This window comes from Octopus sinensis, unplaced genomic scaffold (genome assembly GCF_006345805.1).
Source record: "Octopus sinensis unplaced genomic scaffold, ASM634580v1 Contig10412, whole genome shotgun sequence".
NCBI lineage: Eukaryota > Metazoa > Mollusca > Cephalopoda > Octopoda > Octopodidae > Octopus > Octopus sinensis.
The window spans coordinates 344,489-371,935 of record NW_021832126.1 but is presented as its reverse complement, the minus strand read 5'-3'; the positions used below and the strand labels follow the sequence as shown (position 1 = coordinate 371,935).

The window sequence follows — 27,447 nt, the reverse complement described above, 5'->3', positions numbered from 1 at the left end:
ATTTACAAATTCTAAAAATTAAGAAACAATTTCATACTGGAAAAGATTTTTAATCAGATTATATAGAACTGACTCTTTTAGTAACAGTATCGTTACTTAGAGGTAACTTTTGTGCAATATCCAAAACGGTGGTCGAACAACATTCCGATGCAAATATTTCGATTGCCGTTTTATATAATTCGCCATCAGAATAAGGCTTCATATTTTTAGCCAATAGGTAACTAATTTTGTATGATGCCAGGTTAATATTAGACGAATATGTGCCACTTTTGAAAGTAAATGATCGTTTTAAATAATCTTCTTTCATTTGTTTTAGTTTTTTCGTCCGAGAAACACCAGTGAATTTGTCATAAAGAATAGAGTGGAAACGGTAGTGCCGTTCGATTGTATACGTTTTTAGAGTTGCAATAATAGAATGGCATATTAGGCAAAGAGCCTTTCCATTGATCTCAATAATGAAATATTTTCTTCCCAGATGTGTTGAAAAATCCTATTTTCCTCGGAAAGTTTTCGACAACGTTTAGAATCAGACATCACAACAACAAATAAAAAACGTGACATTTTTTTATTCATAAAATTTAAAAATATTAAATTAAAAAATAAAACATTTATAAAACCTAGGGGCCGCAAATTAAATCCTAGGGGCCGCACTTGAGATCACTGCCATGGATCATACAAAGCTTGTGCAGCACAGGAAAAAATACGGGTAATTACATTTCCGCATCTGGGCGACGTCCCGTAGTGCTTCGAGATCGTCCCCGTCCTTCAATTCTTACCAGCCTCTTTAGGTCTCTATTCAGCGTACCCTGGAGAGTATTTCTTGGTCGCCCACGGAAACGATGACCCCCAGCTTCGAAATAGTCCTCCATAGCGGCGTTTGCCGGTGCATCCAAATCCATCCTTAGAAAATGTCCAAACAGCCTCCATCTGCATTCGGTAATTTCGAGCGAGATTGGTTTGCTTGATGTTCTGGCATAAACTGTTCTGCTACTCAGCCTTGAATGCCACTTGGAGGCTAGTGTACGTCGGAGGTGATCTCTATGGAAAGAATCTAGGTTGTCATTGTCTGTAGCGGAAAGTCCCCAAGTTCCGGCGTTATATAAGAGTATTGGCTTCACTAGTGAATTGTATAGTCGTATCCGTGTTTTTGTGCTGAGTCCTTTGCGTTTTAGCCAGTTTTCCTTTAAGCTGCGTAGTGCACTGTTTGCATGTGTTTTCCGCATGATCACGTCTTGTTCGTCTCCCAATAGAGATCCAAGTTTCTTTACTTTTCTCCAATGTTCGTCCAGCTTAGACTTCTGTCTTGCTAGTTTAGTAAATTCTGTTTTCTTCACATTTACATTGAGGAACCACTCTGCAAGTCTATTTGGCATCACCTCCAATAGACTTTCCAGAGCGTCCTTGTCTGAAGAAATAAAATCCACGTCATCCGCGTATGCCACCACATTGATCTTTCCTTCATAGTATGGTTTTAGTTCTCTCAATGCAGCTCCCAGATATATGACAAACAGTAGAGGAGATAACGGATCCCCTTGAGGTGTTCCGAATGTTGTTTCAAATGGTTGCTTAGATATTCATTATTTAATACTGGTTAGAATTCATAAAATAATATTTTTTAATAAGAAATTAATAATTTTTTTTAATTAATTAGAAAACAATCCTATTAAAATGTTTAAAAAAAAAATTCAACTAAATTTTAACCAAATTAGAGCTTTATTGAGAAAAAAGAAATAAATGACTAAAATCTATCTCTTCTAGTGGAGAACATACTTTTCATAAAGAGCAAATACGACACATTGAGTCCAAATAATGCCACAAAATAAACCATGGCCCAATTCTTAATCGAATTACTCAAAATAGTCGCATAATTCTCATCATTTTTTTCCGTCATGGAAATTTCCTTAATGTCAACCCCAATCCCCTCCAACGCGTTGTGAATCGAGACCATACTACTCTCCGCCGCAGAAAGGGCGGTGGGCGAGTTGACCTCCTCTCCAAACTCGTTCTCGTGGTCCCAATGATTGAAGCTGAAGTGGACGAGTTTGTGCGAACTGTAGGAAATTGTGTTGTCGAAACAGAAACGGTACATTCCCGCCACAGGAGCGTTCATGTCGACATAGCCAATTGATTCTTGGTCGAATACTTGCAGAATTTGGTCATCAGGGCGGTAGATTACGGCATTTAGTTCAGTGTTTGTTCCAGAGAAAACTTGATAGTAAAAGTCCATGGGAAGACCGGCTCGGAAATATTGGCTGAAACATTCGATTTGTCCGTCTTCTAGTTCAAAGGAATAATCTTCAGAAATTATAAACGTACACAACAAGAACAATAACATGAAATTTGTCGTCATTTTATTTATTATAAAAAATATTCAATTTAAAAACAAGTTTATATTTTTATTAATTAATATAGAAAAATACGTAATTTTTATTATAAATTTTATTTTCTCATGCTTTAAGGCAGACAATAAAGATCCAAGTAAAATGATTAGGGTACAATACTAAATTAATTATTTAATACAATAATATCTAATTTAAGATTAATTACATTTTATTCCAAAATATTTACTTTTTAATAAACATATATTCTTTACAAAAACCGTGATGAATGTTGTGCTCTTTTGTGACTCAATCAAATATACCTACAGCAAAATACACACTATTCTTTCAAAAGTATTAGGAACGAGTTTATACTGCTACCATCAACTTAAAGAAGAGCACTTCCATACTGTATAAGCCCATCACCATTATAGGATCCGTGGGAAGATAATTGTAGACTTCTCATTTCTGCCCACCCGAGTCTAAATGATCATCATAAATCAAAAATATTGTCATATCTCAACAAAGGAGGCACTGTTTTGTCAGTAGGCAGTCCAATCCACCAATTCATGACTCTTAATCCTCCAAAAACCAGAAATATTGAGCTAATACAATCATCCACGTGGTCAGCCACACAAAAATCTATTTTTGGTGGAAAAAAGATTGATTTTTTTGGTAATAGCATTGATTTGAATATTTTGAATATCCCCAGTGAAATAACCGTCAAAGTATTGGCGATAGAACAAGGAAATGAAGATCCAATGTCCCAAATTTTAATTTCCCGCGTCGATAAAAATCTTTCCCGGGCAGTAATAAGTACTTTCAATTTGTTTGAAAACTCCGACATATTAAAACTCATTTTAAACGAGTTGAACGTAGAATTACAGTCAACTCCAGACTGTTCTGTCCCCGACTCTACATTTGCAGTTTTTATTCTTAATGTGACTGTTTGGGGTGACCTTATAGTCTGAAAACAAGGACAAGGATAAGTCATTTTATCCAAATACAAGCACAAGGTGTGTTCAGTGGAGGAATATTCATATCCGGTGAAGGAAGTGATCTCTTCGTGGACAGACGTGGTTATCCATGCTGAAATATGTGAGTCCACTCAGACAATATTGGAAGAGTAAGTTGTGTTGTTTTATGTTGTTATATGAATACATGTTCTTCTGATTTGAACATGGTGGTGATTGCTGATAGACAAAGTGGTGGGAGAGGTAATTGTTGGAGTGTTATGTAAGGAAGGGGTAATAATCAGTGGCTGTCCCCCCTTGGTTGTGCTCTTTTTTCATTTTCTTATACGTGTTTAAAAAATAGTAAATTGGGTGGTCAGGCTTTGTTAATGCAATATATTTGTGCTTATTCTGTGGTTGAGGCGGCTTCCTGGCTTGTCAAGAAATTGGTTGGTTGTGGTTTGAGGCTGATTTGCAGCGATTGTCTATTAAGTGGCCGAATGACTTGTATTATGAAGGATCCAAGGTTGGGGGAGTCCTCATTAGTTCTCATTTTTACAACAATTATGTCAAATTTATTTGTGGTTGTCAAGTTTGGGTGATTTGTGTAGGAATTGGGATTAACGTGTCCAATGAGGCTCCTTCATTGTGTTTGAATTCTATTTTGGAGGCATTGGGTTTGAAAAGCAGGATTGAGATCCCAACGTTGATTGGGAAGATATTGGAGTTAATCAAGAAGACCGTTGAAAGGATGGAGGAAGAGGGGATTGAGTGGTTCTTCTCCCAGTACTACCAATGGTGGCTTCATTCGTAAGTGCAGTGAGGATGTGCATTGGTAGAGATTCGACTGTGTTTTTGAAAGAGAAGAATATTACTGTGAGGATTCGAGGACTTGATAGAAGGGGCTTTCTGGAAGTATTTGATGAGGAGTCGGGGACTATCTACAGTCTTTGTCCGGATGGAAACAGCTTTGATATGTCGAGGAATTTAATCATTTTGAAATGACATTTTTTATTCTTTAGCGAAAAGATTTTTTTGGAAAATTTTATTTTTGGTTAATGGTTTTCATTATAATTAATGGCTGAGTAATAACAATATTTTTACCTATAAAAAGAAATACTTTTTAGATTTCGAGAAACGAAAAAAACTATGTTTGGATCGACGTTATTTTTTCTTTTTACTTTCTTACATAATTCATTTTCGAATTTCATTTTGCACGGAGAATTTGAGTTTTCCGAAAATGACAGTAAAACTTTTGAACTCGAAACATTCAACGATGAATGGGAAGCCTTTTTGTCGAACAACAGTATAAATTGAAAACCAGATTTTTAGACAGGAAATATGACCAAAAAGAAAATGAAATGAGATATGAAATATTCAAAAATAACCTGATAAAAATTACTACACACAACAAATTATATGAAGCTGGAAAAGTGTCATATAAAATGGGAATTAACCAATTTACCGACATGGTTGGAGAATTGTCTCACTCGAATAGACTAATGAAGAAGCGAAAATAAAATACACTGGCCTTGACATGTCAGTCTCGAAAAATGACGTTTGGCAGTACTATAAGCCTAATTCAAACGTGGATCTTCCGAGAAGTGTTGATTGGCGTGAAAAACACGTTGTAACACCTGTGAAAGATCAGGGGGATTGTGGTTCGTGTTATGCATTCAGTGCGGTTTGAATTTAACCAAATAAAGACAATAGACTGGAAGTATGGAAAGCCAATATGCAATAAATAATAATAAACTGACATCTTTAAGTGAGCAAAACATCATAGACTGCTCGTGGAATTATGGAAACAATGGATGTAGTGGAGGATTGATGGGGAATGTGTTTGAATATGTCAAAGTCAACAACGGAATTGACACCGAGGAAATGTATCCTTACGAAGGAGAGGTATTTTTTCTGATTAAATCAAAGGATGAAACTTGTCGATATAAAAGAAATCCATTCACATTGACTGGCCAGGGAATGGTTGATTCTGAAAACGAAACAGCTTTGATGGTGGCCGTAGCCACAATCGGTCCAATCTCCGTTGGAATTAACGCAAATTCAGATTTCATGCAATACGAATCGGGCATGTTTTCAGAAAAAGTGATTTTTAGGAATTTTCACTAGCGACCACTGTAGTCCCCTATACTTAAATCACGGAGTACTTGTAGTCGGTTATGGTGTTGAAAGAGGAATGGATTATTGGATTGTAAAAAACAGGTCTGTTTTTTAATATAGTCTTCTTAGCTGGGGTGTAAATTGGGGAATGTCTGGCTACATCAGAATGGCTCGTAATCGAAATAATTTGTGTGGAATTGCGTCGTACGCAGTATATCCGATCCTCTAATATTTCTTTATTTGGCTCTACTAATATTTCTTTATTCTTAATTACTAAACAATTCTAATTTTGATAATTAAGATATTCTGTGGTTGTAATTACTTCATTTCTTCTTAAAATTCAATTGAGTCAGACTAGAACATTTTTAATTAGACTTTTATTTATTTTTATTTTCCGTGGAGCTAGAAAGAATAGAGCTTATCTGGATCGTTTTATTATGGAAAAATAAAGACAACGCGTGAGGATTATTTTATGGCGATCAAGAAGGAGATTATGGACATAAATATGGAAAATCTCCCAAAGATGATTTGGAATGCTATTGTTAATGGAATGAAGAAGGCAAGTTTCACCGTGATGGAGACAAAGACCGGCATGATTTAAAGAGAAATTTAAATTGAAACATTATTGATTAAACAAACAAATTGCGGCAGAGAATTAAATCACGTAAAGATTATGATACTTACAACAAGTTAAGAAGATAAAGAAATTGTACTGTCAAGGAGATTAGAAGGAGGTAGAAAAAAATTTATGTTCAGAAAATTGCCAAACGTGTCAGTTAAATTGAGAAATTCGGACACTGAACAAAAATATTTCGAGGAGTTCGTTTTTGCAGAGGGGAGTTCAACCTACGAATATTTATATTTACAGCAGTAAAGGAAAAAATGTATTGGATAATAAAGAAGAAACTAATATTATTGTCGAATATTTTTTCAGGAGTTTTAAATGAAAATGAAACCTTAGATGTAGAGCCATTTGAGAAATCATCAAAAAGTCTGAATCTACCGATATATACAAAGGAAACTAATTAAACAACAACAGGGCAGCGGGACCAGACAACATACATGAAAAAATGATTAAATATGCAGCAGATGGACTGCCAATTCTCATTACAACAAATTTTCAATAAGGTATTTTGAGACGCATTTTTTGAAACTTGGTGATGAAATTTTGATTTTTTTCCATAAACCGGGAAAAAAAGCTAATGTCTTTATGGGGAACTAAAAAGAAGCTAACTGGAAAAACGAAAAAAAGGATATACAACTTGTTTGTATTGCCAATCCTTACTTACAACTGTGGAACCTGGGGACTTACAAAACTGGAAAATCAGAAACTAGACAGTTTCCATAGATCTCAATTACGTGCAGCACTTAACATCCGCTACCCGCAGAAGATCACAAACGACAACCTATACAAATTATGTAACTCAGAAATTCTTTCGATCGAAATCCTGAAATCACGATGGAGGCTATTTGGCCATATTCTGCGAATGGACGTCGCCACTTCTGCTAACATTGCTATGGAAACATATTTCATGCAATGCGAAGACGCATTCCGAGGAAGACCGAGGACAACACTTCCATCGTGCTAAATCAGGATCTCAAAATTATTGGTAGGAAACTCGAAACTGCTGATGATCTTGACAACCTGAGAGAATTGGCAAAGAGGAGAGGCACCTAGAGAAGGTTGTGGGACAGTATTGTTGTTCATGCGGCACAAGAGAAGCTTAATTAGTTTTATGACCTGTCGGGAGTGCTTTTAATAATAATAAACCGGGAAAGAGCAAAGGACCGAAAAATCTAAAGCCTGTAATATTATTGGGGTCATTGGATAACCCTTAATCAAATGTCTTCTGATGTTTATGAATTTTTTTCGCCGTGAAAAAGTGGGTTCATAAAAGGACGCTCGACCCCAGATAGTGTTTGTCCCACAGGTGAATGTGTGCCACGTGTCAACGATACATGAGTGATTTTAGAATTTTGAAAGTGAACATGTCCAATGCTCTTGATACTGTCAACAGAAATGCATTGTTGAACATTGTTATGAGTTTTCTTGATGAGGACAAAATAAAACTTGTCCGTTTCCTATTATCGAATACTGAATTGACTGCACGAGTCAGAAACACAACATTTAAGCATTTCGGAACAAAATTCGGAATACCTCAAGAAGATTCTTTATCTCCGGTTCTATTCGTCGTATACATAGAAGCAACATTGAGAGCTCTTAGAACAAAATGTGAGGGATCCATGCCAATTGAGATTATACAGTAAACCAAAATAAAAAACGAACACTAGATTTTTCCTAAAATTTCCAAGAAACGACTCAAAAAAAATATGTAAATAGAATTTTAACAATATATAAACAATATCTAATATTTTTATTTTTGCAAAAAAATATATTTACCGCCTTTTTACGGCAAAAGTATAATCTGAACAAACATAAAAAACGAACAAAATTACTTTTTACTTAGTATGCCCACCACGTGTCGCAATTACAGACAATATTCGTTCACTCGTAGTTCCTACCAATGATCTTGCATAATCCACTCCTATCTCATTCCAAATTTTTTGTAATTCTTCAAAAAGTTCTTCTTTTTTGGAATACGATTTCCCCCTTATTTTTGCCTTCATATAGCTCCATACGTGTTCAATGGGGTCAAGATCCGAGCTTTGCGCTGGCCAAGGTAGCAATTCGATATTATTAGTCTCAAAGAATATTTTTGCAAGCACACATGTGTGTTTTGGGTCGTTGTCCTGTTGAAAAATTGGATCAATAATCCTATTTTTTCCAGAAATGGCAACAAATTGTTTGCCAAAATGTTAACATACAATAATCCATTCATTTTTTTTATCCAAACCAGATTACTAAAATATTCAGACGTAAATGCACCCCATATCATCACACTTCCTTTTCCAAATTTTACGGTTCAGTAATATTACGTGAAACAAACTTTTCGGATTGTTGTCTCCATTTATTTATTTATTAAATCACCAAGACCACGCAAAAAACCGAACAAATGTCACGTGATCCCGATGCACTCAACCAGGGACCTCATCCTCGCTCGGTGGTCTTCCCACGAGCCCACACAAGATCGCACAGGGCGGCAGGCTGGTTTTGGCGGAGCAGTCGCTGACGGGCCCAGGTTCAGCTTGATGAGGTCTTCCAGAGAGGCTGGACCGGGGCGTTGGCTATCAAGTGACCAACGATCGGTTAATCTGAGGGCCCTTTGTTGGGCCTCCTCGATTCGCCTCCTGTTGGACCACGATAGCCGCGGACCCCATGATCCGCAAGCGTACGCAACACAGGGTTCGAAGTACTGGCGGTAGATATTCGCCAGTACCGGGTGCGACCCGTTTTTCCAAATACCAGATAGAGTTCGCAGAATGTTCAGTTTATGTTCGCATTTGCGAAGGAGGTTGTCCACATGAGGGGAGAAACAGAGGTGCATGTCGAGGGTTACCCCTAGGACCGTCTGACTCCTGCAGAAGGGAACGGATATATTGTTCAGCTTTAAGTCGACTGACGTCCTTCCCAATCTTTTATCCGAGGTGAAGAGGGACGTGGCGGACTTCGCCGCGTTTACCACGAGCCGGTTGTCCGTCAGCCATAGGTTCAGCCGATCCAAGTTAGCTTGCAGCCTTTCAGAGGCCTTCTGGATGTCCCGGTCCCGTGAGGCTAGCACGATGTCGTCCGCGTAAGAGAGAACAATGTCATTGTTGTCGAGGGAGTGAGGGAGGTCTTCCAAAAATAGGTTGAAGAGAGCCGGGGATAAGGGGGATCCCTGAGGTACTCCGTTGGGTAGAAGACGAGATTTGGACTTCAGACCACCGAGGCACACCCTTCCCCTTCGTCCACTTAGGAAGTTGGTAATCCATATTTTTAGCTTCGGAGGAAAGTCGGATAGGAATATCTTCCTAGAGAGGAGCTTCCTCGAGACGGAATCGAAGGCTTTATGGATGTCGACGGAGCAGAGCACTGTCTTTTGGTGCCTCGGTTTGCTTGCAAAACCGGTACAGATGAAGTTTGACAAGGATTGGAGGTACGAAGACGTGGACTTGGCCTTCTTAAAACCATGTTGAAAATGTCTTTCGGGTAAGAAAGCTTCTATTCTGTCAAGAACCAGTCTTTCCAGGATTTTCGACATCGAGCATAACAGGGAAATCGGCCTGAAAGAAGCCGGGTCCCCTCTTGGTCTTCCAGGCTTCAGTATCGGCCTTATTAAGGCCTGTTTCCATAAAGCCGGAATTACGTTGTTGTTAATAGAATGGTTGAAGATTGCTGTTAGAAATCTGACACCTTCGACGCCAAGGTTTTTTAATAGGATCACCGGGATTTTGTCCGGGCCGTGAGAGTAAGAAGGTTTTGTTGAGTGCAAGGTATCTTCCACCTCCTTTACCGAGAGGAGGAGCGGTTCAGCCCGTTTTTTTAGGCTTCTGTTGGAGGGGAGTGAGTCGGATTTTCTGTGATCTTTATGTGCATTATTCGCATAGAAATTCATGAGGTTGTTCACGTCTTTTTTATCAAAATCTTCGAAAGGTTCGGGAGCGTCCCCCCTGACCACGTGCCGAATGGCTTTCCACACTTCACTTGTTGAACGATTGCGGTTCACGGTAGAAAGAATTCGATTCCATTTCAAATAGGTGTGTCTGAGTTCATTGGACTTCAGTTCCTTGTTTAAGTGACGGATGCGGGTAATTATGTCAGAAGACATCCGGTTTGACCTTTTGAGGCGATTTCTCTCCTTGGCCAGACCGGATATCCTTCGACTACAAGCAGCGTGAGGTGGACGTTTAGGAATAGCCATTGCTCTTGCTTCCAGAATGATCTTCGAGAAGAGGCCAATGGCTTTGTCGAGAGAGCTAAAGTTGCAAAGATTGCAATTTTTTAGTCTCGTGTTCAATATCTCTTGGAACCGTGGCCAGTTGGCCGCTTTGTAATTGTAAGGAATTGGAACTTTCCTGGTGACAACTTCTCTTTTGATCTTCACCGTTATCGGGTTGTGATCGCTTCTCGTTTCATAGAAGACTGACCACTCCGTAGATGATGCCAGAGAAGGAGAGCATAATGTTACATCGGGTGACGTGGGTTTGTCGGACCCTCTGAATGGGGTTCTTGTGTTTCTCGAAGGGTCGTTCAGGATGGTTAAGGAGCCCAATTGGGAAATTAGAGATTTCCCTCTCGTATCCGCCAACTGATTAGAGAGCCAAAGGGGGTGTTTTGCATTGAGGTCACCGCATAAGATGACCCCGTCTATCCGTGCAAGATTGGAGAGAGTAGGGAGGCAATAGCTTCGTGGACAAGAGCCGAGGGGTGGGATGTACATATTGACGAGCAATAAACGGCCCTTCGATGTGCCAAGCGAGATCCCGATTAACTCGGAAACTTCGTCAGCCCCGATGATGTTCCTCACATCGGCGGAGATGTCAGAGAAATTCACGTTGTTTCTGATTAGAGTGAGAAGCCCGCCCCCTCCTTTCCCTTTCCGGTCCAGCCGGATAGCCTTGTATCCCGGGAATGAAGGGGTGTGGTCATTCGGTGACAGTTTGGTTTCTTGGAGCATGGCCACGTTAATTCTCTGGTTAGACAAGAGATTTCGGAGATCTCTGATCTTCCCTTTGATACCGTTGATGTTTAGCTGGAGAGCCGTGAAGTGCTTTCTACGTCTTCGGGCTGCGGATGTCCTCCGGGAGGAGTGAGACTTAGGTAGGGTGCATCGTCCTGGGACGAAGATGTCACCAGGGGGACAAGTTTTGATGGTTCTTTTCCGGTGGGTATTAGGTACCCCCTGAGCGTTTCCAAATGCGTCTGAATTGCAAGATTCAAGCGAGTTGGTGAACCACATAACGCCACGAGCTTAATTTTTTTTTTTTTTTTTTTTTTTACAAATCTTTGTCCGTCGTTGTTTACTAAGTTGAATTTACATTCGTCGCTGAATATAACGCGATTCCAATAAGTAGATGGTAGCATAACCATCTTTGACAGATTTCCATTCTTCGTTCTTTGTGTTTTTTAGTAAGATGTGGTCTTTTAGTAGGCGGAAATGCTTTGAAACCTCTTTGTTTTAGTGTATTTCTGATTGTTTCAGGTGTTACATTTTTCCCAGTTTCTTCTTTCAGTGCCTTCGCACATTTTACGCAATTAAAATTTGTATCTTCAATCCTTGCCTTATTGATTTTTTTAAAATCTTCTTCATTTAGGAGCCGGGGACCACCAGAACCATATTTTCTTGTGCATGGAATATTTTGTTTATATTTTCGAATTGTTTTCGATATGGTATCAAGTGATCTTTTAGTTATACGTTGTATTTCGCGATACGTCTTTCCGCATTTGTAAATACCGATAATTGTTCTTTTTTCTTCAAAACTCAATTGTCTGGCCATAATAAGTTATTATAACGTCCCAAATATTCATAATTAAAAAAAATCATATATTTAATAACATTTACAAATAAAAAATTTTGTTCGTTTTTTATTTTGGTTCAGATTATACTTTTGCCGTAAAAAGGCGGTAAATATATATTTTTTGCAAAAATAAAAATATTAGTTATTGTTTATATATTGTTAAAATTCTATTTAGATATTTTTTTTGATTCCTTTCTTGGAAATTTTAAGAAAAATGTAGTATTCGTTTTTTATTTTGGTTTACTGTATATGCAGATGAAATAATTTTTTGTCAGAAAATGATTTGGAACTTGGACTTGTTTTAAAGAACTTCTTAGAAAAGTTAAAAATTGGGCTCTGCGAGTCAATCAAGAAAAGACAAGCACGAAAGAATCACGAGGGAAGCAAAATATAATGATGAAAATAATTTTTAATAAAACAATTAATGGTATTATGTTTATGGTAGATATGTAGCCTGGCGGATTGCCAAACTGTTTCCCCGGATGATGGCAATCGAGAACCGTTGCATTAGCCAGTTCGTCTCCCGAGGATCATGGGTGTGCATTGAGATTTTGGCTCCGAGCTTGCGAAGGAACTTTTCAGTTTTTGGACCGAGAGCACCCGACGTCTCCGCCGCGATCGGCACCACGGAAAACTTCTTCGAGAGGGCAGAATATTTTAAAAGCTTTAAATCTTCAGCCTTCTTAGCTGCAGATTTGGCCTCCAGAGCATACGAAGTTAAGTGAGAAGCAGAAAAGGTGTCGCAGCAGGTTGCGTCCCATACGAGGCCTTTTCCGCCTTCAAAGGGGAAAAGGGTCATCCCGTCAGGACGCTTCCCGTCGCCGCGGTCAAGACCCGGAGGTTCGAGGACCGAAGGAAATCCCGCCGAGTCGAGGGCCCTCCGTATGATGTCATTCATAGCAGAGTGCCTCGGGAAACGTCCGGCACTCCTCTTGCACGATAAAGGGTGCAGACCGAAAGGGTCAACAGTGCAGCCACAGCGGCACGTGTGCGGGACACATTGCCTTAGTCCGAGTCGCAGAGAGACTCCGATCCTTACCGCTTCATCGTCAAGGAGAGTGCCAGATGGGGCGTTCGGGAATGCACAAAGCCAAGCTCCGCTACCCGGGGATGCTGCCGACAGAAGGCAAGCGCGGCGGTGCTGGTTGGAAGACTCGAGCAGCAGATTGAAAGTTTGCTTGCATCTAATTCGATCCCATGCTCGTTGAGACATCTGATTTTCCGGAAAGTCAAGACCTTGCTACCTCCAGACTTCGCTGAAATGAGCCACATTTGTGTCTAAGGAAAATTCAGAAAAGGAGCGTAGAATTTCCATGACAAGTGTGTGGCTTGCGGAGACGGAAGAGAGGTAAGCAGGTAACGATAGGTCGGAACATGAGCGGATGCCGAGCCCTCCAAAAGATAACGGGAGGGTTGCCTGTCTCCAACCCATGTCGTCGAAAGGAGAATTGCATACGTTCTGAGTGCAAGTGCGGATAAGGAGGTCAATGGCTGAAAGCCTCTCTGGAAAATCAAAACACGGAGAAGAGCGAAGCAAATAGGAGAGCTTTTGGATCGAAAAGCAATTCCGTAGGAGGAATAATGCAGTGTGCGAGTCCAGCTGTCTGATACGATCAAAAGCTTCTTCGAGGAAAAGTTCTTTTTTGCGTAGGGCCACATCGATAGAGTTGCCAGCTACCGGGGCTCCGAGGATAAAAAGTTCGTCAATGGGAGTAGATTGAACTCCCGGGATAAGATCGCAGAAAGAGGAAACAGCGTCTTCGAAAATAGATTGCGAGCATCCGAGGTTGGTAATTTCACATTTGGAGGAATTTAAAATGAGGCCGATTTTCTCCAGAGCCGGGATGATTTTAATTATGTCCTGCAAGACGATGTCCGGAGGGCCACCGAGAGTGGCGTCGTCGAGATACCAGAGGTTTAATGGAGAAGATAGAAGCTTGGTCACCTCGGAGATTCCAAGACAGAAAAGGAGTGGCCCCAGAGGGTCTCCCTGTTGGACTCCCGAAGCAGACGGGATAGTGTCGGAATCAAAGATAAGGGAAGATGGTTGGCCAAGTCACTCTATCCGTGGTTCTAAACAAGGATCTTAATAAATTGAAAGAAATCTTAAATCTGCAGAAGACCTAAAAGATGTAAGAACAAATGCGCAAAGCAGAAAGCAATTGAAACGTCCAATAAAGCAAATTTTTTTTAATTGAGAATTCTCTTGCAAAAGTTTGATAGTTTTTTTTTGGTCCATCAATTTTTTTGAAGCAAATTATGAAACGTGTGGCAGAGACGGGACCTTGGTTAATATAACGTTCTGTAAAAGAGCTTCGTAATAATAATAAAGCCATGTGATTTGATTTACTCTCGATGTTCTTGCAATTTTCTTTATTATATCATCGACCGCAGTAAGTCCAGGATACATAACACCAAATTAGTTTACTTTTATTTGAAACTGACAGCAATCCTTTTAAAAGTTGTTTTTGTAACAAGTCTTTTTATGCAAAATAATATTTTGTATATTCTTGTATATAAACTCGCATTGACTACTCCAATTTAGTAAATATTTAAAGTCATCAATAATAAAATTTCGGAACCAGTATAAAACAACAAAAAATGAAATATAAAAGTAATTTTTCATTTCTTTTTTTTATTCCGATTCTTTCTACCCGGCTGTATGACAGTATCGACTGATGTCTTGCCCTTTTTCGGATCACGTTTTTTGGCCTTTTTTGTGTTCAATATATTCGATTCAGAAAGTACTCCCGAATTATAACTATCCATTTCCTCGTTTGTCATCATCGGAAATGTTTTGTGTTTTACGACTTCTCCCCGTCGAACAAAATCAGATATAACATAAATATATCGTTGTCGGTCATCCGCCGTGAACCCGATCACCTCCTTTAAGATTTTGTTAACATTCCCCTTATATTTTGTGTATAAATTCTTAAGATCAGTCCTCTCATCTTCCGACCCTAAAAATAATAAAAATACAAAAATCCCTCGATAATTCGCCAAATATGAGTCGATGGAATTCATGGTGACCGGGGGAAATATTTCCCGCCAATAAGCATACCAATCCGTCACGTTGTCTTGGGTGGTGTCGTCTTCTCCGTAGAGTCCTGTAATTAAAAGAAAGGCAATACCTGTTTCGTCATATATTTGTCGTTTGGCCGGGTCGGAGAGGATCATGTGAATTTGGGACAGAATTTGGAATTTAACGGTTGCATCTTTGGCGGGATTCTTGTCTGGGTGAGTTTTTATGGCACATTTATGGTAGGCTAATTTTACTGAAAATTTATTATTATTTTAGGAAACATTGTTTGTCGTTTACGGATTTATTCACAGATAATATTTCGTACAGGTTAGATGTTTCAAAATACTTGATACATAGATCTTTTAGGGAAGCAGACATAACAAGAAATAAATTAAATTTTATTTTAAAAACTATTAATGGTTTATTAACTTTTAAATTCATTTAAATGAATCTTTCAATCCAGATCGTTGATGATCTCACTGTTACTTTTAGAAAGAAGGTCTGTTGTCTAACCTTTCAATCTTTATCTCCATTACAGGATCAGTCACTGTATCTCATTTAGCCCTTATTAGGACGTCTTTGCGCCATGCCAAATCTGCGGTATGTTAATAGTAGAGACGTAGTTTTCAAAAGATAGCCTCATCTTGATTTTTTGAAGCAATTTCTAAAATTAGATTTCCATTTTGGGAAGATTTGCGTTTCTTTTTAGTCTAAATTTTCATTAATTTTCGGAAATTCTATCAATAGACAACTCTGAGATTTTTTCAAAATGTTTGTCCAACTTATCAGCAATAAGTTTCCATCCAATTCTCATAATTTTTAAAAATCTTCTTTTGTCGTAGTTGAGCCCCGATTACGTTACAGGGTCATCAATTTCATTCCAATGCTAGAAAGAGAAGTGAAAATAGTGGGAAATAAAGATTTTATTTGTAATCTCGTCTGTAATGGCTTCCAGCATCAAAATCCGAATATTTTCTATATAATCTGTGAACTCGGAATATTAAAATGTCTCATTTCAAGGAATTAGTCTGGATCTAAATCTCCGGATTTGTTGCTCTTTACATATGGTAGGTTCATTGATTTTGATTCGCTGTCATATCACTATAATTCAATTAAAGGGGTGGTATAACATGAAACCCATTTTATTTACAATTTCCACCATTTTATTTACAATTTCCATATCAAAATACATCCCTCAGGGATATTTGGACAAGCTTTAGATCAACAGCTACTTCGGAAGCGTCAATTCTTACTGTCAAATTAAAAAATAAAATTATTTTTCTAATGAAAATTAATAATCCAGTCTATTTGACTGTGAATACAATTGCAAGAAAGTATTATGTTTATGGTAGATATGTAGCCTGGCGGATTGCCAAACTGTTTCCCGGATGATGGCAATCGAGAACCGTTGCATTAGCCAGTCCGCCTCCCGAGGATCATGGGTGCGCATTGAGATTTTGGCTCCGAGCTTGCGAAGGAACTTTTCGGTTTTTGGACCGAGAGCACCCGACGTCTCCGCCGCGATCGGCACCACGGAAAACTTCTCCGAGAGGGCAGAATATTTTAAAAGCTTTAAATCTTCAGCCTTCTTAGTTGCAGATTTGGCCTCCAGAGCACACGAAGTTAAGTGAGAAGCAGAAAAGGTGTCGCAGCAGGTTGCGTCCCATAGGAGGCCTTTTCCGCCTTCAAAGGGGAAAAGGGTCATCCCGTCAGGACGTTTCCCGTCGCCGCGGTCAAGACCCGGTGGTTCGAGGACCGAAGGAAAACCCGCCGAGTCGAGGGCCCTCCGTATGATGTTATTCATAGCAGAGTGCCTCGGGAAACGTCCGGCACTCCTCTTGCACAATAAAGGGTGCAGACCGAAAGGGTCAACAGTGCAGCCACAGCGGCACGTGTGCGGGACACATTGCCTTAGTCCGAGTCGCAGAGAAACTCCGATCCTTACCGCTTCATCGTCAAGGAGAGTGCCAGACTATTTTATCGACTATTTCTATTTGACTATTTTATCGATTCATTATTCCTTGGCCATTCTTATTCTCAAAGTTAATTACTTAATTATTGCCAATCTTTCTTGATAACAGCTTGTATAATCACTACCAATACAACAAAAGTCACGAAAGTCATGTTTTGTGCATTAAGGAATTCACAGCCACCCGACAACGATCTTCAAGTTGACTGAGAGGAGTTCGAAACACACGACCGAAAACAAAATGATTGAGTTCCCCACGATGAAACTCGACATCTTTCCCATAAAACACATCTTCCCTAACTTGATCAATCACCTTGTCTCTCCCCTTTTGTAAATATAACAATCAGAACTACATGCGGAGTAGCAAACACCACAAATGACTGATCTGCCACATCTATCGAATATGGCACAAAAAGTGTCGAGGTGAGCAGTTCTGTCCTCTTAAAAGCCGATTTTATGTCCCTTAATTCAGTAAAATCGACTTGTAGAACCAAAAGAGAGTCTGAAATCACGTCATTTCCATCAATCAACTCACAATATTTCTACAAATATCAACAAACTGACTCTTACAGAGAGCACACGACTAATTCTAATTTCATCCAATTTTTTGTTCATTGTATATCTCAGTTTGGCAGAATCGGATAAAAGCCGATCCCTGTAAGACCGGGGAATGACTTTGGTGGTGACTTCCTACAATACTGAAGGACACGGAACCTTGTTATTAACCCTAACGAGGTTAAGCCAATTTTGGGAGTCCTTTGAAGTAAGAACAAGCCTATTCATTCGAAGACATTCCTCCCTCAGCCTCTCCCCAGTTTCCAATGCCTTTACAGCTTGATCTCCACTCAAAACTATAACTCTCTTCTTCCCTTGAGACACACCACTGAGCCCGACGAGAGTGACAGCCTTTATATCCCCAGTGTTACACACGTGCCTACAATCAGAACTTGACTCAAAATAAAGCACGTGCCGCAGCATAGTTCTGCCGTATTTGTCGGAATATGTCTCAACAAGTCAAAACAGGTCCCCCCAGGCCCCACAGCGTCAATCTCCACCACTCGGACTTTTGACGGATAACGAGACCCTTCGGGAGATTTTTTGAGGTGAGGAAGACGAAGGGCATCCTCAAACGGCATTTCGATGGTAGATATTCCCAGATTACTCTTAATAATGTAGTTGGAGATTGTCTCGACCATTTCCAGTAATCGGGACAGTCTCAGTGACTTTATACAAATAAACAAATTACAGCGCTCTGCTTTAATTCGGAGTTTTCGACATAAAACGACTTTATTGAGGACCTGAGAGGACCATCGATGTGGAGATACGCACACTTTTCTCGAGAACATGCTTTGAGTAAATGATCCCTACAAAGAGTGACTGACCTGGAGCCATAACAGCCCAGGATTGTATCCACTGCCTTAAACTTAAAACATGAAATGCCACTCTTAGAGCCTGGTCAGTGATGTATACAGAAGTATTACTATTTTCATCATTTGTCGACGTCAACTACTCACAACTGAACACACGTGGATATACCAGGCCTGAAAAGTCGAAGGTGAAGTGATCCCTGCCAACCATCGAACCCCTCTGTTCCAACATTCGCACAAACTGACTCAGCACAAAACTGACCACATGAGACGCAGAGTGACTTCTCATACACCCCAGTCGCCTCTCCTTGTCAATCTCCAGACTAACAGAATCTCCCACATGGAACACTCCACTCTCCATCTTGACCACGTGGATGACGTAATCACCACTCCGAATGACGTCAGTCACTGCCCCCACTCCCTTTAGTGAACGAATATATCCCTGGTCTGGCTCCTGTCCCCCACTGCGGGCATAGAAGGGGGTTTTCTGTACAACGACCATGCCTTCCTCCCCCTCTCTGATGCAGTCAGTCAATGTCCCATTTCTTTTGAGTCCCACAATATCACTGGAAATGTCATCGAATTCTATTTTTATCAGTTTTTAGCAAACGGTAAAATCCTTCTGGATCACGTGAGTATAGATATGGACAGTATTCCGTCGGAGTAACCCCCAAGGTTTTCAAATCGAGCACATTCACCCAGGAAAGTCCCGAATTTACACCATCCGAAATTTTCTGTCCTCGTGGACTTGGTTGTGTACTTTTTTCATGATTTGTTGTCAAAAAACGACGTTCTTCTTCGTTTACAATCAGTGCAATCTGGAATACGGAAAGTAACCACCTTTCTTTGCTCGTCTCTCTCGATCGGGAAAGTCTCTCCCAACACATCCACAACCGTCCCCGTCAACTTGGCCAAAAATCCGCGAGGCACGTTCAACGTGGAATGAGCGTGGTATAAACAACGATTCAAAATCTTCCTCAATTTCATTCTATAAAAACATTAAACAAATTCAACTCGTTTCCTCTATTTCCCGGCATTAGACCGTCGGCAATGGCGTATGTAAACATCCGGGAGTGATCCGCCACTACTCTGTAGGCCATATCAACGTCTCTGACGTCATCAAGCCCCACTAGTCCACGGTAGGGACCATTCGGGGTCACAAGTCCAATCTGGTCTATAAGAGGACGGAAAAGGTCGGTCTCGTAGTTTGAGGTTAATCCATTGAGGACCGCCGTGATCCTCTCAAGTCCGATTCCGTTGTCAACCCCCGGACACGGAAGTGGGGTCACCGTGCCATCTCCCAGTCTAAAATATCAAAAAATAATCAAACCGGTTAAATTGGATAAACACCCAATTTCCAATCTCGACCAAGTCAGGTGACCCCGAGTTCACCAGCGAAGGAGCAAACCTTCCGGAAATGTGGTCGTAGTGGACTTCTGTGCAAGGACCACACGGCCCTGTGAATCCCGCATCCCAAAAATTGTCCGAACTCCCTCCTGGAAGTATCCGATCCTCGGAAACCCTTTTTTTAAGTCTTATGACTCCTACCCCAAAGCCCGCCAAATATCTCTGGTCTCAAAATCGGGGGAGAGGCCCAAAGAAGAGTCCCCTCCAAAATATGTGATGTACAGTCTGTCCTTCTCCAATCCAAAATAATGAGGACTTGTCAGCAACTCCCAGGCCATCTGGCATGCTTCTTCCTTCAAATAACGAGAATAAGCCACTTTGAAGTACGAGCCGAAAGACCAGCTTCCGAGCATCTCGAAAAACGTGTGGTGGTATAAATCATAGCCAACCCAGTCCAAGTCGTTGTGCTTGCCTCCAACTCGACAGCACCGTTGACTGTTGACTACTTTGGAGAGTGAGTTCATGGGGGAATTGGCGGGGAGGGTGCCGGAGAATATATTTTTAAACTTTAATATATTTTTAAATATATGACTTGATTCATTCCACTGTTGACAAAATATGTCCCATCATCGTCACGCGGAATTATTGAGGAAGAAGGATAGTATGTGTGGCCTCGAGATTTGTAGTATTCGACATACATTTTCCTCACTTCTCTTGAAGAACGGGAATATAGTCGGTAAATTGTAGTTTTTTGAGAAATAATCATAAGAAAGTCACAAAGACTATGTATTATTTAAATTACAAATTAAATAAAAATATTCATTATTAAATATATTTACAAAAATTATTCGAAAAACAGAATTGTCATTATTATTCGATGAGAGATTTTCATGTGACTTCAAATAAATAAAATAAAATAAAATAAATGTAGTTCACATGGTGTAAAAATAACATCTTAAACAGTATTACGTAGTTTTGCAAATATTAATTATAATTAGGTTCGGCTTCTCTAACGTTTTTTCTAGTACTAGTCTTCCCTTTGAATTCACTCTATTTTCCACACTAATTGCCTCCAAATGACTTGTGAAGAATCTTAAACCCTAAAAGTCTTCTTCAAACACTGGAAAAATAGAATGCAGTGGCCTCTTTTGACTTTATTAGATATTCATGCTGAAATTACATTGTTTTGGAATTGTAGATTCATTTTGTGTAGTTTTGGAAAATGATTTTACGTTTGTGGCTCTTTTTATTTTCTTTAAATTAAAGACACGCATAATCTCTGCTTTTATTAGAAAGTAATTCGTTTCATATTCCAAGTTATGATACAATTGGAAAAGCATTTATTCAAATTTGTTGCTGACATACTCGAGGCCTCTTGTCTGTGTTTGATGACCATTTTTCTTAACGTTTTTTGATTGTCCCTGATTGTGTATACGCTCAAGATAGAACATTTGTGTTCAATTTTTTGTATAAGATTTAAGAATCTTGTCATTCCCCCGATTCAAGTCAATAGAACAGAGATTATCCTGACTTGTGTTGTGAATCTGTCCCAATTCTCCACTAAGTAGATCATAATTTGTGTAGTTTCTTTATTTTGACTTGTTTTAAATTGTCTTAGAACGTGACTTTATCTTAGTATCGAATAGTTTTTTTTCCTTTGACACTCCTTGACAAGGTCTATCCAATTCAGAGTGGTTTTCCAATTGGAAATTATTAATTAGTTATTAATTTTAATAATTTGAGATGCTCGGGCCGCCTCACGAATAGCAAAGCCACCTTTCAAATTGTAATTGAAGACGAGAAATCTTCCAATCGTAATGATATGTGTTTCCTTGTCTTCTAAAACCCATGGCAAAATTTGAAATCAATCAAATTACATATTTTTCCAAATTAGACAAAAGTACAAGGGAGATGCTATGTCTGACCAGAGGATCGCAGTAATGATCCTAAAAGGGCACTGCAAAACCGATTTTTCTCTCGTAAAAAAATAATTATTTTTAAATATAAAATATTTTTCACCAAGCAACAATTGTTTTATGTTTCGAGGTGAATACCAGGTATATACAAAATAATTATTTTTGCTAAATAGGGAAACTCTTTTATTGAGCTACTCACAGTGCAAGGCAAAAAACCGGGGCAAAATTGGAAATTTTACGATCCATCAACCAAAAAAGTCGATCAAAAATAAATAGTTGATTAGATTTATGACAGAAACGTGAAAGGGTTTGTTTTTAAATTGGAGGGATCTGTCACATCTACACGAATCCAACTCCCCAAAGAATCCAGAATGACTCGTTTGTAACTTTATGACTTATTTCAGTCGGCATAGTCCAACCTTTTTTGTGTTTTCAACTCTGTGTCCCAGAAAAGGAGATTTCTCTATCGAATCGACGTTGATCCGCATTCTCTATTCCGTAGAATTACCGACAACGAAAAAGTTAAACGTAGACTGGTCCTTTCCACCGTCGCCAAGTCTGTCCAGTCCAATCCTCTCCACGCCCGCATTCCCTTGAATCTCCTACAACGAGAAATCGTATTTATATCCTAATTAGAGTTCTTAGTACAACAATCTTGTAGTCGACCTCCACTCACTGGCCAACGTTCTCTGGCCTGGGAGGAGCTACAAATCCATCCAGGCCATCACCGTCTCCGGAAACTGCAAATTGCGGAAGGTTTTCACTCTCAACTCCACGGAACTAATTCCTCGGCAAGTGGCCATATCTCCGGATATTAATCATATAACTCAAGTTCTTGTGGATTTTGAGTTTTTGAGATTATTGACGTCACTTGGATTACTTCTCTTCCCAGAATTCCACCAAAAAGTGGGAATAATCAACAGAATTCAGACGGAATCAAATCAGGAGGTCTTCCTTTGTGTAAACAGGGTTCGGCTCCATTCAAAAAACTGACACAATCCGCAAATTTGGTCAAAAAAACAGAACCAAGAAACACCCGTATGTCAAAACAAATAAAACCCGATTTAAACGAGCAAAGTGTAATAAATTTTGGCTAAATTTCTTAGATTTGATTCCAGTGAAATGTAATTTGACTGCTGCGACAAAACCAGTCTCAAAAATTGAGCAAATTTCAAACAAAGATACCATAATCAGGCAAAACGAGGAGACTTTGGGGGACACATTGACAACTTCGCAAAATCCTGGATTGGAACCAAAACAAAAGTCTGCGGACTATCAAGATTTCATCGATGAATATTTCCCCCTTTTAAAGGAAGTGAACAAGTCGTACCACGAAGAGCAGCCCACCATAAACGACTCGTTTGAAGAGACTGCCTTAGTGGCCATGCGGGGCCAAAGAACCAAGTCACTGGCAAACGGACATCACCATTTCAGTCGAGGAGAGGACTATAGTTCGAGCGATGACGTAATCCTGAACTCTTCCCGAGATGAGGTGTTTGGAAATATCCATGTGCGTAGAGTTTATTTGGCTACGACAGAGAAGTGGACATGAATTGGAGTCAGGGGGATACCTCGGGGTGGGGGATGAGTATTTTATTTGATTAGAAAAGGACAGAGAATTCAAAGTCCTCCAGTTTTGTTTGATTCGAGGAATCCCCTTGATCGAAGATCCTCAGTATTTTCGGATGCTTCGAGTTTGATTGATAATTTTTATTCAGAATTAAAAAAAGTCTCCAATGCAAGTCAGCTGGTGAGGTCGGCTCCTTTGGTTTCGGAGGAGACTGAGCAGGTTGAGGACCTTGATGACCTTGAACTGATTTATGATACTTGTTTGGACTGCTATTACGATCCTCGTACGATGAAATATTATGAAATGATTAATTGATTTTTAAATGTTTTTTATTTATTTATTATTTTTTGGGTTTTGTTATTTTTATAAATAAAACTACAAGTAGTTTCTTGTCTTGTATGCTGGACTCCCGAAAGCGTAGAAACCAACAGGCGTATTATATTGAATGATATATTTTAAAATAGAAAGAAACCATCAAGTAAAACCAAAAAGCTTACAGATTACTGGTCTCCTCGAAAAAGCAAGCGTTTAATCGAGAAAAAACAAAATGTCATCGAACACAAAAAACTCGAATCTAAAATCCTCGAACAAAGAGAGGAAGACCTTTCTATTAAATCATTCCCCATCAAAGGACGTGGTGTCGTGGCTGACCGAGATTTCCCCAGCGGACAATTCGTGGTGGAATACATCGGAGAACTCATCAATGCCTCAATCGCCAAAAAACGTGAAAAAATCTACGAACAAGACAACAAAGACTGCTATTTATTTTATTTTGAATATAATAATCGTCATTATTGGTACAATATTTATTTAATTTGTAGTATTGATTCTACTGAGGAGAGCGGGAGAATTGGCAGACTGGTTAACCATTCGCGAATCAACCCAAACTGTAAAAGTCGACTGATGGTCGTGGGTGGAGTCCCGAGGATCACTCTCTGGACGTGCAAGGATGTCCATAAGGGAGAGGAGTTTGTATTCGACTATGGGGATAAGTCTGCTAGTTCTCTCAAAGCCTTTTCTTGGCTTGCAAACACGTGATTGCTCTTATTTATTGCCATCTATCTCTTTACTAGTCAATTTATCAGGAAAGGGTCTGATTCCCCCTGTCTGAGTCACCAAGTCCCTCAAATACTCGTCAGGGCAAGGCCATACTCTTTAAATCACCACCTGGTGGTAGTAGTCACGTGGGAAATATTTATTATGTTTGGGTTGCCATCATAAAACAGACAGGTCTACAGTGGGGCAAAAAAGTCATGACACCTTTGCAAATTTTGACTAAATTTAACAATTCTTTGCAAAAAAATTATTAAATACATTACTTAAAAAATAAATTAGTAATATAGAACTTTTTAGATAAATTATTAAAAAAACTATCTTAAAGGGAATTATTAATAGTGCACTAATTAACGATTTATTTTTAAAAGTCAATTTTTTGAGGAAAAAAAGTAATGGCACGAAATCCAATTAATATTTAGTTGCATTCCCTTTTGCTAGCAGAACTGCTTCCAATCGTTTTTTGTAAGAAAAAATTAGTTTTTGACATTCTACGTTAGAAATATTTTTCAATTCTTCGTAGCAAATTGTTTTTAATTTTTGGATATTTTTTGGTTTTCTTAAGCCAACTTTTATTTTTAATATTTTCCATAAGTTTTCGATGGGATTCAGGTCTGGCGATCGACTTGGCCATTCCAAAACATTTATTTTGTTTTTTCTAAACATTTAACGGTTACTTTTGACTTGTGCTTAGGATCGTTGTCATGCTGGAATGTCCAATGTTGTGTCAAATTTAAGTTCGCGACCGAAGGTAAAAGACATTTTTCCAAAATTTCGCAATATTTAAGAGAATTCATCATTCCATCAATTACAAATAGTTCACCAACACCTGTTGATGAAAAACAACCCCATAACATGATACTACCTCCCCCGTGCTTTACGGTAGGTATGGTGCATTTTGGGATATACGCCTGATTTGATTTGCGCCAAATTGAAAGCGTGTAGTTCAGTCCGAAAAATTGTATTTTTGATTCGTCCGACCACAAAATATTGTTTATGAATTCATTTTCTTTGTTCAAAAGATTTTTTGCATATTGGATTCGCGCTGAAAGGTGTATTTTCTTTAATAACGGAACTCGACGGGGCCTTCGCTTATTGATACCTTTTTTGCGTAGTGTAGAAGTGATTGTACGAAGGGACACTGACGTTCCTGTGATTTTTAAATTATCGGCCAATTCTTTTCGAGTTATTTTTGGGTTTGAAGTAACTAATCTTTTCATTAATGAAGAAGAACGCAGAGATATCTTTTTTGGAGCACCCGATCTTGGTTTAGTAATAACAGTTCCGCGTTGCTTCCATCGAGTAATAATATTTCGAACAGTACTTTTTGGTAATATCAACAATTTAGAAATCTCTCCATAACTTTTACCGTTTTGGTGGGCAGATACAACTCGTTGTTTTAGGTCCAAAGAATGCTCTTTAGACGGTTCTCCAGAAAGGGCATGTCGATAGCTCGAAACGGGGACAATTTTTGAGGTAGTTAAACAAAAGTTCGTATAGGGAACTCGCATGAATAGAGGCTGTCTTCACCATTTTTTGTTGCCTTTTTATGTTAACTGCTTTTAGGGTGTTGGTAAAGGGTTCCGGCCAATTAATCTTTTGGCCTCATGAATTGTTAATAAAAAGAACTAAGTAATTTGTATCATTTTAAGATCATTAGAATAGTGCCAATTAACATAATTGTTCAAATTTAAATTATAGTTTTGATTAAAGAGGTTAGATTATATGTCCTGTTGAATTACTTGTGCGATATCTATCAATGCAGTATGTATTCTTTCTCCGAATATTGTAGAATTCTAAGCGTGATTTAAATCGAAAAAACCCGACATTCAGAATCCTTTAAACACGATACGTGGAACGAAATACTGTCCTCGTCTGGGAAATAAGCAATTCCGTATCCACGGGAGCAAGTCGGTCCAAACCCTCCACCAAATGCAGTCTTTGTCAGGTGCAAAAACGCGGGATCAGAAGTCTGAGAAACTGGAGTCTGATTGTGACAAAAGATAAGTGTTTTACTTGACTAGTAGACATTCCCCATGTCTCTTGAAGAACGCATTCCAAAAATTCCGACTTTTCCACCAAAAATCTCGAAACAATGAAAAGAGCGAATAAATGACGGTCAATCCCCATTCCAGTGCAAGCCATTTTGGTAACTCGTTGATGTGAGTTTATTGCTTCATATGCCAGTTTTTTTAGACTTTCATTCTAGGAATACTCTAGATAACTGTACAGAATCAGTCTCGTCCACCAAAGCTCTAACGAATCTACAGGATTCGGCCGTACATGAGCGAATAGTTTCAGTTCGTCCTTCTAGAAAAAATCTTGTACTGGCCGATTCGTAAGTATTAACAAATGATTCCGTCTCCTAACGTGGCCTAGAGCAGCTAACCCTATAGTAGGCAAGTTGTAGAGCCAGCTGAATCAGGGAATCCGTGCTCAGTTTATTTACTCGGCCAAAACCTTTTCCGAACTGACTAAAATGGAAAACTCGAAGATCTAAATTCTCCACCTCCGACAACATTCTCTTTGAATGATCGGCCAAAACTTTGACGAACTACAGCTGAGTCATTTCTCCTTACATCATCGTCAAAGTCAAATGTCAGTCTGATAGGATCTATTAAAGAACAATTGGACAAGTTTGTACAAACGATCCTACCGTTTTCTTGATATCTGTTTATTCTATGATCAATAAACTAACCGAATATTTTGTATTTCGTACAAAGTGGTCATTTCAACCATGTGAGATAAAACAAGGGCGTCCCCCCTAAGACAATCATGTTAACTTTACCAGGAGTGTTCCGCTATGGTTGCAACCTAAACACAGTGAGGAGTATAACCAACATGTCCGTCCGAGAAGACGACGAGGTTAAAGGACTTTTCAAACCACCGGTCGTATCCTTTTCCATGAAATAGACGTTTGGAGATGTGACTGAGTTGTTCACTGTCCGAGTCCACTTCCAACTCTGCAGGGAAGTCCTCAAGAACCAAATGAAAAGCAGCCTGTGATAGAGAATAAAAATTACTCTGTCAACGGCTTGAATCGAATCCTTGTTTACTCCTTCCGAGAAATGTTCCCCTCTAAGAGAGGCTGAGGTCTCTCGGTCGACAGCAGTAACAACTCCGAAAAACTCCTCTCCTTCCATTGGCTGGGAAGTATCGTTGATGATAATGTCAAAGACTCTAAAAACCATTAAAATGCTAAAACCTTTCCAGTTCTGAGGGACTGGCCAGTTGTGAATCGCAATAAATATAGACTTTGAAGTACTTTCCTTTGTGATAGACGGTAATGTGATTACTCACGTCATAATGTTCCAACTTATCTACAAATGAGGCTTTTTTTGACCCTTGAGTGTATAGGCAATTCGGGAAGTGTTAAACAACCTGTCATACTGACCCGTGCAAAGTGGAACTGATT

The 27,447-nt window shown here is 39.2% G+C and overlaps 3 protein-coding genes across 3 annotated transcripts; 2 read left to right on the top strand and 1 right to left on the bottom strand.

The window, feature by feature from the left end:
• Positions 1 to 4,993: 4,993 nt before the first annotated feature.
• On the top strand, positions 4,994 to 5,398 carry LOC115228429 (cathepsin L1-like). The gene has a single exon (XM_036498933.1). The coding sequence runs from the start codon at positions 4,994 to 4,996 to the stop codon at positions 5,396 to 5,398; it is 405 nt and encodes a 134-aa protein (XP_036354826.1).
• Positions 5,399 to 19,129: 13,731 nt separating this feature from the next.
• On the bottom strand, positions 19,130 to 20,017 carry LOC115228428 (alanine--tRNA ligase, cytoplasmic-like). Its single transcript, XM_029799011.1, has 2 exons — positions 19,695 to 20,017; positions 19,130 to 19,451 (listed from the first exon to the last, which is right to left on the bottom strand). The coding sequence occupies exons 1-2, from the start codon at positions 20,015 to 20,017 to the stop codon at positions 19,130 to 19,132; spliced, it is 645 nt and encodes a 214-aa protein (XP_029654871.1).
• A 3,360-nt stretch (positions 20,018 to 23,377) lies between these two features.
• Positions 23,378 to 24,025, top strand: LOC115228427 (N-lysine methyltransferase KMT5A-like). The gene is made up of 2 exons (XM_036498931.1): positions 23,378 to 23,412; positions 23,444 to 24,025. The coding sequence occupies exons 1-2, from the start codon at positions 23,378 to 23,380 to the stop codon at positions 24,015 to 24,017; spliced, it is 609 nt and encodes a 202-aa protein (XP_036354824.1). The 3' UTR covers positions 24,018 to 24,025.
• The last annotated feature ends 3,422 nt before the right edge of the window (positions 24,026 to 27,447 follow it).

Bases quoted from the DNA above. Each gene is read 5' to 3' on its own strand.
- LOC115228429 (XM_036498933.1), top strand. From the start codon at position 4,994: ATGGAAAGCCAATATGCAATAAATAATAATAAACTGACATCTTTAAGT.
- LOC115228428 (XM_029799011.1), bottom strand. From the start codon at position 20,017: ATGAACTCACTCTCCAAAGTAGTCAACAGTCAACGGTGCTGTCGAGTT. The intron at 19,452-19,694 runs GTAGGAGTCATA...TTGATATTTTAG, and splicing joins GATATTTGGCGGGCTTTGGG to ACTGGGAGATGGCACGGTGA.
- LOC115228427 (XM_036498931.1), top strand. From the start codon at position 23,378: ATGCTGGACTCCCGAAAGCGTAGAAACCAACAGGC. The intron at 23,413-23,443 runs GTATTATATTGA...ATTTTAAAATAG, and splicing joins AAGCGTAGAAACCAACAGGC to AAAGAAACCATCAAGTAAAA.